We start from the raw sequence: 14238 nt of genomic DNA, 5'->3' as shown, positions 1-14238 counted from the left end.
ACGCCATGTACAAACAGAGAAACAACATGATCCCATTTGTTTACAATTAAAAAAAAAGAATTTCAGTAGAAAGCTTATGGCTGATAAGATTCTAAGAGTCTTGCCACCCACAATGTATTTCAGCATCTGGCACAGGGAAATATTCAACACATCAACAAACAATAACATGGTATCCATAATCTATCAAGGAAATAGATTATAGTGCTGGACAAATCTATCACTGACATCTGAAAACCATAAATATATACTTAGAGGATGTCTCCCAGAAGACTGAAATCAAACAGAAAGCCAGTAGGAATATCCAAAACCAACTCTGGCCTCCTAAAACTTGACCAAAAAATCCTACATATGTTCATTTTAAATAAATATTTATACTAAGTATAAAACTTCCAATTGTTATCATGAAGACCTCTATTGGATGGTACAAGAACAGGACCTTCCAGAAGAAGAAAATTTAGGACCATAATTTTGTTAGCACGTGGGATGGCAGAAGAGTTCTATGAAAGCAACAAAGCTTAAGAAAAAGAGAATGCATGGTGTGAAATTTAAACATCATTCAATATAAAAGTTGGATCATGGGGAGAAAGTTTGGCAGCTAAAAGTAATCCATGAAAGAAGTGTTTGATTAAGCTAACTGATAAAATGTGTTATATGGATATCAAAAAATAAAGAACATAAGAAAAAATAAAGTTCAAGTGAAGCACTAGAAGAAAAAATACACTTCTGTTTATTTAGATTATGGTATATCCATACACAAATGACTACATAACCATCACAAAAGATTGTGCTAGTCTATATTGCCAGCTTGAAATATTCATTCATATTGATATGAAGGAAAAGTTAATTGCATAATAGTGTGTTAAAATGATAGAGATATAGATATACAGTCAAGAAATATAATATTATAGATATTTATATATTATGTTATTGTATATGTATGTGTATATACACACAAATATCAAAAGGAATATTCACAAAATTCTTAAGAAGTTGTTTTCAGGGAGTGGGATTTGATGGGGAGGATTTTTACTTTCTATAATTTATAACTACATATTAATTAATTTTTTAAAATAATGAGCTTGTTTTACTTTAATCAGGAAAAATATGATCGGCAGAGAAAGGACAGGAAAAGAAAAAGGGGTGTTATATCCTGATGGGTAGAATTCCATAAAGCCTAGAGTCAGATTGTGCCAGGGTTCAAGTCTGCTCACTGCTACTTGAAGGTTGCACAACCTCCATCAAGTGCTTTGTGTTCCTCATCTTTGAAGAGGGAAAAGAGTCATACCTACCTCACAGGATTGTTGTGAGGCTCCCATGAGATAAGACACAGAAAAAGCTTAGAACGTTTCCTGGCACATAGTAAGTACTCAACAAATGTTAGGGGCTCATGGCAAGAACACTCCCAGAATTACAATATGCATTTTCCTTCAAATATTATCATTTCCACAATTTTCCTCCAAAACTGTCATTAGCTGTCATTTAGGACGTTTTCCCCTACATCTACACATAATAAAGATGTTATGATTGAATAATGAATGTCAAGGAGAAAATGAGAATTGCTTATGGCATTTATCCAGCCAGTGTGAAAAGTAAGAGATACCTGCAGAGTCCTTCTAGGAGCCACTTAGGTTAAGTCTGTCTTTGAGGGCTGGGATAAGGATGCTCCAGGGTCAGGAATGCAGGACATCAAGCTCACACTGCTTGGTGGGATCTGGAGATTAGAAATGTTCATGCATATTGTTTTGGGGGCTGGGGAAGGGTGAAGGAGAACTCATTACTGACCATTTATTGACTAAGCTGCTTTTTTCCAAGTCCCCTAGGAAAAGTTTCATCAGATACCCCAACTCTGAAATCTGACCCTGCCTTTAATCTGAAACCTGAAGCTAAAGCCATTCTTATCACCATATGGCTTCCTGATCAGAATCAGAGTGGCTCTTGAGCCTCCAGGAAGAATCTTTTTCTAAACCTCCACATCTGTTGCTTAATTTTTTTCCTCCCAATCGACTAAGGACAAGAATTCATGTCAACTTAAGGTCTACAGATGGGTTGTAGAGTCATCAAACTGGTGGAATTAACCAAGCAGAAAAATTACTCTGGGTTTCCAATAGAAATGACTTTAAATCCACTCATATCAACATGCCAAGGCCCATTTCCAGGCCAGGAAACAGTCAGCCAGTAGAAATGAAACATGGCATTGACCTAAAACCAAATGTGTTCCATGGATTTCTAATAACTTATGAGGGCTTGATCAAGAAATTTATCCCATTTCCAAGATGATTTAGAAATGCTGTAAATTAGAGCCCAAATTTGTTAATATACCATGCACATTTTATTAGTCAATCAACTACCGTGCTCCAGGCAGTGGTTTAAATAGTAGGGATAAAAATTGAACAAGATAGACAAGATTCCAATCCTGGTAGAAGAAGGGAAGGAGCATGGAAATGATTCTCAGGGACTACACAGATTGACAGGTGAGACATATAATGACAGGATAACAAAATGTGCTGTCAGGTCCACCCTGAGTAAAATAAAATTAAACTGAAAATTAAAAGTCATAAATGTTTTTAAAGATTTTAAAAGTTGAGGCTCCTTCAGTGAAGAAATCTAGTAAATGAATCTATCCTGACATTTCAAATCTATTTCCCTTGCCCTTCTTGAGTAGACCACCCACTTGCATCTTGGGAAACACGGGTGTTCCTCAGAACCTGGTTTGAGATATGCTGGTTTGCACAGGGGTTGTGTGTTGACGGTGCCATGGAATGCAGATGGCGTCTGCAGGGCAGTCACCTTACATGGATCAGTGCTTCTGGCATGCTCTGCACTCCATCCCAGGAGGCTGACAGACAGGAGCTTCATCTCTGCAGATGCCTTGGAGGGCAGCAGGAGACTCAGGGACATGGGCACTCTGAATTTCAGGATCTGCCAGACTTCCTCTGAGAAGAACTGACATACAGAGACATGATAGGATGCGCAGCTTTGCAGAAAGCGCAGCCTGGGATGGAGGAGAACACCCAACTGTGTTCCCGCTTGGCAATCTGCAGCAGAAGATGGCCTTCAGCTGCTCCAGAACTATTGGCTTGAGGGTCAGGTCTCCAGGCTTGAAGCCCAAGGTCTTCAGGCCAGAGCCAACACACTATATTCCATGGGCCAAAACCAACCTACCACCTGTTTTTGTCCATAAAGTTATACTGGCACACAGCCATGACCATACATTTGTGTCTTGTCGACAGCTTACATGAGCAACATTGAGTAGCTGCAACAGAGATCCTATGGCCTAGGAAGCCGAAAAATCTTCCAATCCTTTACAGAAAGAATTTGCCTATCCTTGCTCTGGGCACCTGTTTTCTGCCCCCTGGGCCAGTTCTACCAGACTGTAGGGACAGCTGCCACTTCCCCAGATCTACCAAGTGGAAAACTTCATGTTCCCCAGCAGACACCTACACCTTGGAAAATCTACACAGAATCTCCCCAATGCCCCTCCTTTCCCTTAAAGAGTCAAGGGTTCTTAACAAGGGTGCTTCTGCTGGTGTGAGTTTCCCTCCACTCAAATCCCAGCTCTACCACTTGCTCACTTTGTGAACACAGGAAATTTGTTAACCTCTCTGTGAGATTCCATTTGAGAGCTTTAAAATGAGGATAATAATATTACCCACCTCCTAGGATGGTTGCAAAGATTAAATGAGATGATGCATATGAAGAGCATCATATGGCTCCTGACTTACATAAACTGTTTAATAAATGTGAGTTATTATTTTAACTATTGTTATGAAAGGGGCCAAGTAGGGGGAATTGAACACATAAACACATGAATCCTACAGAATCCTTAGAGGGAAGCACTCAACTCACTTTCAGCTATAACTATGTGTTAGGCAGTTCTGGCAAGCGGGTGGAACATCCAGATCTCTCAACAATTAGTGGCATCTATGGGTGTATATTCTAGAGCCACCAATTTGAAAACATTTTGTCATTATCTACTAAGGCTGAAGATGTGGGTTCCCTATGGCATTGCAACTTCACTACTAGGTATATGCCTAACATACATGCACACATGTTTACAAAGACACATACTAGAATGTTTATAGCAGCACTATTTTATTATAGCCCCAAACTGGAAACTGCCCCAAATATCACCAACTCTAGAATGGACAAAACAATTGTGATATAATCACACAATGTCACACTGTTCAGCAATGAGAATGAACATTTTTAACTATAAGCACAAACTGAAGGAGTCTCACAATGTTAAGCATAGAAGCCAGGTACAAAAGAAGCCTTACTGTAGGGTTCTATTTTGGGGGGAGGGAGCGGGGTGGCAGCGGGGATTGAACTCAGTGGCTCTTGAACATTGAGCCACATCCCCAGCCCTACTTTGTATTTTATTTAGAGATAGGGTCTCACTGAGTTGCTTAGCACCTTGCTTTTGCTGAGGCTGGTTTTGAACTTGCAATCCTCCTGCTGCAGCCTCCTGAGTCACTACCATGTCCAGCTGTGGGATTCTACTTAAATGAAGTAGAAAACATGCAGAACTAATCCATAGTGTTAGAAATCAGAATAATGGTTATATTGGGGAGTAGTGACAGGAAGTAGGCATGAGAGTGTTCATCTGGGTGTATTTGGTTTGTGAAAACTTACCCCCCCCCCCAAAAAAAATAAGAGACAATGAGAAAGAAATGATAGAGAGAGAGGAAGGGAAGAATACACACTGAGCATACTCTCTGCCATTCTTCAACACTTTCTTTTATATTAATTTTTTTCATTCCTAGAATCTTTGCTCTTGACCTCTTTTTCTCTCACTTTATACCATACTTTTCTCTGACAAGAACTTGGTTTTCAGCTGTGTGTTGGTGGAAGGAACCATACAGTATTTGCAGATTGAAAAAGAACTGATTCCACAAACTCTCTACTGCCTTCATTTTAGGCCTGGCAAAAGAACAAGGAGGTCACACCCAAGAGGATATATTTCCACGCACCCATTTCTGAAATATGAAGAAGCTGCCCGTTCAGTGATTACAGATACAATGATGGGTATCCCTGACCAAGTTGTCTTCCTGCTTAGCATACCTCCCCCATTCCCAGGGCTTGCACTGGAACTGTATTTGGCTCTCATCGGACCAGTTCCAGTTTTAGAAACTGGGTAAATTGAGTAGTAAACGTTGCCAGGTTACAGTTTTCTGCAGTGGGCGTGGGTCTCTCAGATGGCCAACACCTCAGAATATCACTAGCAATGCCAAATTTCCAGCTACATCTCAAAGCAATGCTGTCCCCCTGAGCTTTATCCTCTGCCTTGCAAAGGTGGGTTTTCAAGGAGACAGATCCAGAATTTGGACTTGGGACATGTAAATGCCATCCACCCTCAGTTCACAAGCAGGGATGAGAATTTTTGACTCAACTCTGGCTGTTTTAATTCAATCATTCTGTCAGAGCTGCTTGGATGAAAGAACATTTTTAATGCTGCCCTTAGAATATCTTGCATTTCTTCCAAATTAAAACCAAAAAATCAAGTATTTTAGAAAAGTTCTCCTCCCACCATCTCTGAGCCTCAATTCATCCCAGCTTTCCACCAAGGGGTGGGAATAGGGTTGGGGAGAGGTTTGGGATGAGGTGACAGGCAGGAGTCAGGTAAGTAACAGGAAGGGCTCAAGGTTGAGGCTACAGGGTTGGAGGCAGGCATAAGAGGAGATTCAGGTCAAGAATGGGGGTGGGGGTAAAGACACACCATATTCTTTGATAAGAAAAAAAATGGTGTTTCAGTCATATCCAATGTCATCCAGCCCAAATGACTGTAGAACTGTCACCTTAGCTATGATCCCATCACTGACATTCAGGGATATGGAGCCACTACCAAGGGCACAGTGAACTTGAAGCCTGTCACTCAAAACCCTCCAGAATTTGGGCAAACTTCCATCTCCATCTACTTTCTTCTCCTTTGTTGACTTTCTGTTTTAATCAAACTCAATACCATAGGGAGATGGCATTTCTTTAAGTAGGAATTATAATACTCATTTTGCAGATGAAGAAAGTTCAGTAAAGAAAGGTTCAATTGTTTGTCCTGATCTTCCTAGCACATCATTCTCCCCAATAGTCCTCTCTGAATCTTTTTCAGCACAGAGAAAACAATGGACAGATGGATGAATAGATGAATGGATGGATGGATGGATGGATGGATGGATGGATGGATGGATGGATGGATGGATGAATTTTTGGATAATGGATACTGAGGATATCTAATTGACCTTAATCAAGTGTTCCTTCCTTTACCAGGAGTTATTTGCCTTAAAATGGAATTAGGATATGGAAGATGACTTAAGTTCTAAATAATCCTTCCTCTTTTACAGGATATTCATGTGCCCTCAGTGTTCAGGTTTAGTCAGGTCAAGGTCTAATTCCTCAAAAAGAATAAATAAGTATACCTTAGGTTGCTTAAGAAACAGAGTATTGGAAAAGCTTCCTAGTGACAAGAGTTGCTTCACATCCCCCTTCACCAATTTGCTGTCATTGAGCCCTGAGCAGCTTAGCCTTGGCCATAGCTGTTCTCACCTGTAAGGCAGAACAGCCACATAGCCCTCACAAATGGCAGAGAAAGTGATGTGAGGCAGAGGAGGTGAGAGTTTGGCCCAGAGCACATCCATAATAATTGTTCATTTTCTCCAATTTTTAATTCCAAGGAGTTTAAGACACTGTGAAAGCAACAAGGACTTGGAAAAAACACCAAATGAACACTTGCCCCCGTTCCAGCTCAGCCACACCTACGTGCCACCACCACCCCATTCATTATTTTGTTTGGCACCATGATTCCTTAGGCACTGACACATGTTATTTCTGGACAGTTTTCTTTTTTCCATTTGGCATTTGTCCTTATGGGCTTTTTCTTTGTCTTTCCTTTCACTGATGCTTGAAATTAAGACAGATTTCGATCTGCTTCCATGTTGAAACAGGTGTCTCCAAGAAATTCAGAAAGCTCAGACTTCACCATAGAAATCCTGGTAAGCTTTGGAAAGTCTATACAGTATTTGCTATCTAAAAGGAAAATTCTTCTCTTGATTTGTCCAAATCCTTCTATTTCCATCCAAGGGGAAATCTCAGTTTCCTCTCCACCTGGTCCTATGAATATAATAGATGAATATTCCCACATCCTCTATGGAAAGTTCTACAAGGGAAATTATCAAACACATGTTTTGGAAGCAAAACTCCTAAGTGCTATGAATGAAACATATCAGTCATCATTTTTCCACTCATCCCCTCATTGCAGCCCAGGGGCTGAAATAACCTGTTGTCTTGGAAATAATCCTTGGAAGACCAAGAGAAAAATATAGACTGGTCACCCCAGTCCATGTTTTCTATTATCTAAGGTCAATGCTGACTTGAGACAGGAAACCCCACATCCTGGAGTCTCATTTGCAATCCATAATAGATGATGTTCTTGGAACCCAAGTTTAGAGAAAGAGTTAGCAATGCACATTTTGGCAGAGATGTAGACCTGGGATTCAGTTTGAGCAGCTATAGCATAAAATAATAAAGTCTGAATGCAAAGAGCAAAAATGTGCCCATATCACAGCTCGGAGCCTGCCAAAGCTGATCTAATAACTATGCATTTTTCATGTTTCAATAAGGTACTTAATTGGCATTTCTCAGGACACTGCGGGATGAAGGCTTGTGGGGTGAGAGCTGGCAGGGAGCCCACATCCTGCTACCCTGGCAGTTCCCCATCTTCCCCATTAGCTCAAACCACACAGAGAGATGAGAGTAAGACAGAATGAGACACCTTTCTTTTTCCCAAGTATATTGGAGTTCACCCAGGAAAAAGCAGGGCAGGTTGATGAAAAGTGTGGGCAAGTGTTCCAAGCCACTCCACTGTGTACTTGACCAGGGAAACCATAAAAACCACAGTCATCTGAATAGCCATTTATAGCTTACAAGTGCCTTTCTAATGTGTTCTCTTAATCCTCACACACAGTGCTTAGGAACCTATTTTTATTGTCCCCCTTTTACAGCTATATAAATGGAGGCCCAGGGACATTGAGGCACTTGCCTAAGGAAAAACAGCTGGCAAGTACCAGAAATGGGGCTAGATCCAGTCCTTTGCTTCTTGCACCTGTGCTGGGGTGGCCTCCTTTTCACCCAGGACCATGTGGGCCAATCTGATTTTCTGCCTCGCACTCAAGCTGTCAAGTCCAGGGACTTAGAAAATGTCTCGGTAGAAAATTGATTCTCACACTTTCAGAACACAGATAAGGCCGTGTTTAAACTGAGGCAGGAAAAATCACTTACTCCTTCTCCACTTGTGTGGGAAACAGTAACAGGCAGAAAAATAATATTTCTTGTTGACCTGGTTTATTTTGTGACCCCAAAGAGGAAGAAATGGTGATGTTATTGAGGATGGGGACTTCTACAATCTTGTCATGGGGATATTTGTGACACTAAGCTTGCTGTTTTGGGCCCTCTATTCTCTTTCTTCCTCCCCTGGGCAAAGTTCTGGGGTACTCTTAGAAGACATGTAAGTCAGCACAGTGGTACACACCTGTAATCCCAGCCACTTGGGCAACTAAGTCAAGAGGATCCCAAGTTCAAGGTCAGCCTGGGCAACTTAGCAAGAATCTGTCACAAAATAAAAACAAAAAGAAGGGCTGGGGATATGGCTCAATGGTAGCGCTCCCCTGGGTTTAGTCCCCAATACCAAGGGATTAGTTTGAATTGGTAAGTATTTTGGGACCCCCAATTAAGAGTGGTCCAGTTACCCACCCCCCAAGAGGCTGTGTGGGCTCCCCTAGTTAAAGTTTATGGGGGAAAGAGCAGGGACAGGACATAAAACCCATCATGAAAGATTATTCCACAGAACATATTCTCTAGGTTCTAAAGTATTTCAAAATTCTGACTTCTACGGGGACTGAGACAGGACAAATGGAAACACTTTGTGGGAGCCAGTCTGGGAACCTGGGTCAATTCTATAAGCAAATTCTGATCGTCTGGAGTATACAGAGGAAGTGTGTTGGTGTTATTTTAATGTTCTGGTTAATTGGGAACTATGTTGGGCCTAGTGAACATAATTAAATCTTTGACAATTGAGATCATGATGTGCCCTGGAGTGATCATTCTAAATATCAATTATAAATTCCCTCTAGTAGGAAGACAGGAGATCAAGCTCAACCTACAGTAACCTCCAGGCCAACTGCAGGACAGTCATTTTCACCAGATCCCTAATACCAGCTTACTACGTTCCTCTTTTTCTAGACAGTAAGTGCAAGGAAAATACTGTTTATTAGAGGCTCTCAGCCGTTTGGCTCACAGTTACTCAAGATTTTCATATAACCGGTCGAAAGTTAGAAAGATGCTTAGAATGTTGACTTACATCTGGCAATCAAATCACCCAGCTAGACAAAATATTTTCAGTGTATTTTGCAAATTCATTTTGAGGTCCACCCCCACCTTCAGCCCCTGACCCAGATATGTTCTTGCCTTGTATGAGTCAATCAAATTTTAAAGTTCTTGATTGCTAGTCCCAATTCTTCTGTTAAATAATTGAGTGATGTTTGAGGAGCCTAGTTCATTTTTAGGACTGGGTTTCCTTAGCTATACAAGTGTCATTTGAGTTTATTGGTTCTAAAACTTTTTAGGAATGCAAATCTTAAGATCACAGGAAAATTAAGGAAGCTTTTCACAGCAGGGAAAAATGAACATATGAGCAAAAGGTTTACATTTCAGTGGAGGCGCGGGTTCATGAACCACCTGTAGATTATTGTTCTGTGACACACACCCCCATCCATGAACTTCAGGTTTTAAAATCCCAGTAGGGAAGACCCTTTGGGCCTCTTTGAGCTCTGGCATCCTCTGAATCCAGTTAAGCGCAAGTAACTTCCCAAGTCTCTAAAGCAGTGGTTCTCAATCTTAGCTGCACATAAAGACCCCTCCAAGGAGTTTTCAGAATTTTAATGCTCAGGTTACTCCCCAGATCAATCAAATCCAGGTCTTTGGGGATTTCATTCCAGGCATCAGTATTTTTTAAAACTCTCCAAGTGACTCCAATGCAGTCAAGTTTACAAACCACGGCTCTAGAACAAAGATTCTAAAAATTGGGGGTGAACAGAATCACCTGGAAGGTGGAAGGCAGATTCCCTGGTTCCTAACCCTGGGTGATTCAGATGACTCTGGCCAGATCCTGGCCAAATCCTGGCCAAGAACATGCACGGTTATTAAGCATCACAGGCTGTTCTGATGAAGAATACAGCATGGAAGACTAGTAATATAGCCATTTAGCAGGGAAAACCCAGACAAGTCCCCTCCCTAGCTACCCTTTCCTCTCAGGCAGTTCTACTAGCTCCCAGCAGGTCCCCAACCTTGTTCAGAAAGCTTTAATATGCCTCCTTCATTTGCCAGAAATGCTTTTTCCCCATCTTTTCCATCTGGATCTTTTAGCTGCAGCCTCTGATCCTACCAGGTTCAATAATTTAAGCAGAGCAATCAACAACATTGTCGTGTTTAATATTTAAACACCACAGCATCACTTAGGTCAGCTTCAAGGTGAGAGCTCACTCCTGCTCTATTGCCTAGTTAGCAAACAGGGCCACTGGCTGCCAGAGGGGACTGTGTGTGCACAGCTCCAAAAGAGGGCAGCCGGGCAAAGACCCAACCAGCCACATCGGCACCCTCTCCGCCACTCCCTACCTGAAGTGTGCGCAACAGGACCTGCAGCCCGCTTGCTTCTTGTTCAGCCATTCCCTCCTCTGGTCCTGGGGCACCGGTTTCCTGAGGCCTGATCCGGGCTGGAGAGGAGGCGCTGCCAAGCTGACCTCGCTACCCGCCTCGCAGAAGACTGCTGCACGGAGGCCTCAGCTGCACATGCTGCTGAGTGTGAAGTCACAGCCGTGCAACCCTAGACATCAGCACAGGCGCGAATGCCCCCCGACTCCCACTGTGGGGATTAGGTGAGCCCCGGCTCTGGGGAGGACTGAGCATTTGGGCACATGGGTGGGGAGGGCACCCGTGTGAGTCACTCACCCACCTCCAGGCCCACGTAGGAGCCGGGCAGAGGAGAAGCCACCCTGGATGGCTGACAGGCATTCCCAGCTGACCTGGTCAGACTCCCTCCAGAGGCTCGCTCTGCCCTCTCCACTTGCCCCCCTCCCTTTATTTTGGTCTGTTGCCGGCTCCCAGTTGTAACAGGAGATCCAAGAGTGCTTGCACAACTGTGGCAGTTCAGGGCACAGAAGCCCAGGGCCCCCTGAGGTCCCAGGCTTAGGGACAGAAGCTCTAGCTAAGAAGGAAAATAACTACTCTGAACATTTTCTATGGACTAAGTCATTTACACAGTCAATTTATTTTCACAGTAACCCTATAGAGGTAGGGTTTGACAATGACACCAAGATGCTTAAACCTCAAAAACACAAGTTTAGAAGCATGTATCCTGCCTCAAACAGGCAAGTTGGCATCGAACACAAAGCAGTGAACATTATACCATCCTGCTGCTGCAAACACATTGGTCAAAGTACCAAAGGCTGAAGAGCCTCTGCCACTGTAGAGAGGCCAGCCTGGGCAACTTAGCAAGACCCTGTCACAAAAGAAAAAGAAAAAGGACTGATGATGTGGCTTAGTGGTAGAGCTCCCCTGGGTTCAGTCCCTAGCACCAAAGGATTAGTTTGAATTGGTCAGTCTTTTGGGAATCCCAATTAAGAATGTTTCAGCTACTCCACCCCCCACAGGCTATGTGGGCTCCCCTAGTTTAAGTCTGTGGGGAAAAGGTCAGGGACAGGGCATAAAACCCATCACAAAAGATTATCATTCCAGAGAACAATCCGTGGCAACACCCCCTGCAGTGCTAGGAGCTTTCATGTGCATCCAAAGCAACTAGCCAGTGGCTGCCCAGATGCAATTATGGTGCCACTGAGGAAATGGAGTCTGTATTTACAGATCCAGCTTGGCCTAAGTGTCCTGAAATCCTGAGTCAAGGATCAGGGCTGGCCAGAGCTTCCATTCAATGGTGAATTCTGTGGTTCCTGTCCCCAAGAAATTTCCATTCTTAATGATTTTAAATGTGAAGACCTCCCATCCTGGGTGCCAACTATAAGTTCACATTTATAGGATAGTGTCTCCTTACACTTTCTAATACCTCTGACCACAGGAAGGTAGAAATGAATATTCCCCAGGGATTTCTGCTTTCTGTGAGAGATTGGAGCTCCTTGAGACGTGTGAGCTATAGCCCTCTATGGTGCAGTGTGCTGGGAGGAATGAACTGTCCCACACAATTATCTTAAGGTCAGATCACCCCTTCATCCTCAGAGAATGAAGAAAAAGGAGAGACAGAGAAAAGAAAAATAGACTGTCCTTCCCAACACATAACTTAGGAATGGTTTAAAGATGAAAACACCCCATAGGATAAAGCCACAAACACAACTGCTGAAGAGAAAAATAAAGGTATCGGGGTCATACCTCCCCATGTTAACATTAAGATAAAAGTGCCTCCATTTTATAAGGTGCCTTGGTCCACCTCACTAGAATTGCATAGTGCAGAGGTGAGATAAAACGCTATCCATAAAAGGATCACATTTTTTTCCTCTTAAAGACACCCTTCCTCTTGCAGGACCAAAAACCTGGTTCTCTGTCAACCTCTCATGAAATAAAGTCAGGAGTGGACTTCCTCTAGGCACATGCCTGCCTCACAATGCCCAGCTTGGTTGCTGTGGAAAATCTCCATTCTCTGAAAAGTCATTGCCAGATAAGGAATAAAGTGCTTGTCCTTACCCTTTGGTTCCTAACAAAGTTAGAGTGCAGATGTACCTTGTCATCACATCTCCATCACACTTTCAGTTTTCTCCTCCCTCACCCTCAACAAAGCCCTTTGGGAACCCCAGCAACCCTGTTCCCCTGTCTGGAATAACCTTCACCCTCATGCTTAGGAAAAGTTCCAACAGTGTCCAAAACCAAACTTTCCTCTCCTGAAGTCTGTAGAAGGGACAGCCCAGTTCTGTTAGTAGTCTGATTAATGGAGGTTGAAATGTAAATGAGCGAAGCAGGGCTATATGCTCTTCCCCAGTTAACACTTGAATTGGAACAGGGCCTTTTCTGAGACCCAAGTTCGAAATCCTCCTGGATAATATCATATCTTATTCAGAAGAAGACTGAAATGAGAACTCATGAAACCACACAGAGCAACTCTGGGGAAAGCCAGTGCTGGGGACAGGCAGGAGGCTGCTTTGTAAGGTAGAGAAAGGGCTTTCTTTCCCTAGTACTCCTTTTAAGGATGCATTTAGGGAAGCTAGAGAGCAGATCCTGGCAGAAGTCCAGAAAGATCTGTACTCTGGTTTCAAAGAAAGCATTTAATGTAATCCAGAGATTCCTTTTGCAGCTCAGGAGTCCCCAAGACCCCCTGCAGGTTCACTGATTCTCTGGAGGAACTCACAGGACTTGGCAAAGTTGTTATACTCACAGTCATGGTAGATCACAGCCAAAGGATGAGAGACCTCTGTCAGCACAGGGAAGAGGCACATGGGGCAGAGTCCAGGAGAAAGCAGGTATGGGCTTCCAGTTGTCCTCTCCCAGTGGAGTCTTGAGGACAGCACTTACAATACGTGTGACACAAAGTTTAGATACTTAGGGACACTCATGGAGCCACGGGTCCAGGGTTGTTTTGCTTTTGCAGCACTGGGAATTGAGCCCAGGGTCACTTCACCATTCAGCTACATCCCAGCCCTTCTTTGCCTTTTATTTTGAGATAAGCTCTCACTAAGTTGCACAGACTGACCTTGAATTGTGATCTTCCTCCTTCAGCCCCCAACATCACTAAGATTATAGGTACATGCCCACCATGCCTGGCATGGTCCAGGGTTTTTATTGGGAGTTGTCAATGCAGACATAACCACCTGCATGGATGACTCTAATCTCCAACCCCTCCAGAGGCCAAGTTGATACCTAATGGCCCAAGACCCCCACCATAAATCACACTGTTAGCATAGATGTCTGACATGGTTCAAGGGCCCCAGGTAAACACTCTGATCAAGCAGGACCTCCCAAGACCCTAAGGTTACCTCCTGGGATCTGGGAGCAAGAGTCAAGCCTTTCTATGGACAAGATTACCCTTTACTACACATCTTCTCTCCAATTTCAGGCCCAAGATCCTTAAATCATATGAATAAGATGGAGAATTAAGTGCAGGCCTGTGTGATTAGGAGGATTCAATAGCTTGTAGAAAGCAATACTCAGAAAGTGGTAATTAATAAATTACACTAGTGTAGAGTGTGTTTTCTAACA

At 43.0% G+C, this 14238-nt stretch overlaps 1 protein-coding gene across 2 annotated transcripts in view; it reads right to left on the bottom strand.

Moving 5' to 3' along the window:
- The window catches only part of AGBL1 (AGBL carboxypeptidase 1), a gene marked incomplete at its 5' end in the record, with an annotated part of 817668 nt that extends 806943 nt beyond the window's left edge, over positions 1 to 10725 (bottom strand). Inside the window, one exon of one of the 2 annotated variants that reach the window (XM_079127372.1) lies at positions 10660 to 10725. In XM_079127372.1, coding sequence (XP_078983498.1) covers positions 10660 to 10710 — 51 coding nt within the window. The remainder of the gene's footprint in view (positions 1 to 10659) is intronic. The other variant, XM_079127371.1, reaches the window with a different exon arrangement.
- Between the last annotated feature and the right edge of the window lie 3513 nt (positions 10726 to 14238).

Source organism: Sciurus vulgaris, assembly GCF_902686455.1.
Source record: "Sciurus vulgaris genome assembly, chromosome: 2".
Lineage (NCBI taxonomy): Eukaryota > Metazoa > Chordata > Mammalia > Rodentia > Sciuridae > Sciurus > Sciurus vulgaris.
The sequence above is the reverse complement of the archived record's forward strand: the minus strand, read 5'-3'. Positions and strand labels throughout refer to the sequence as shown.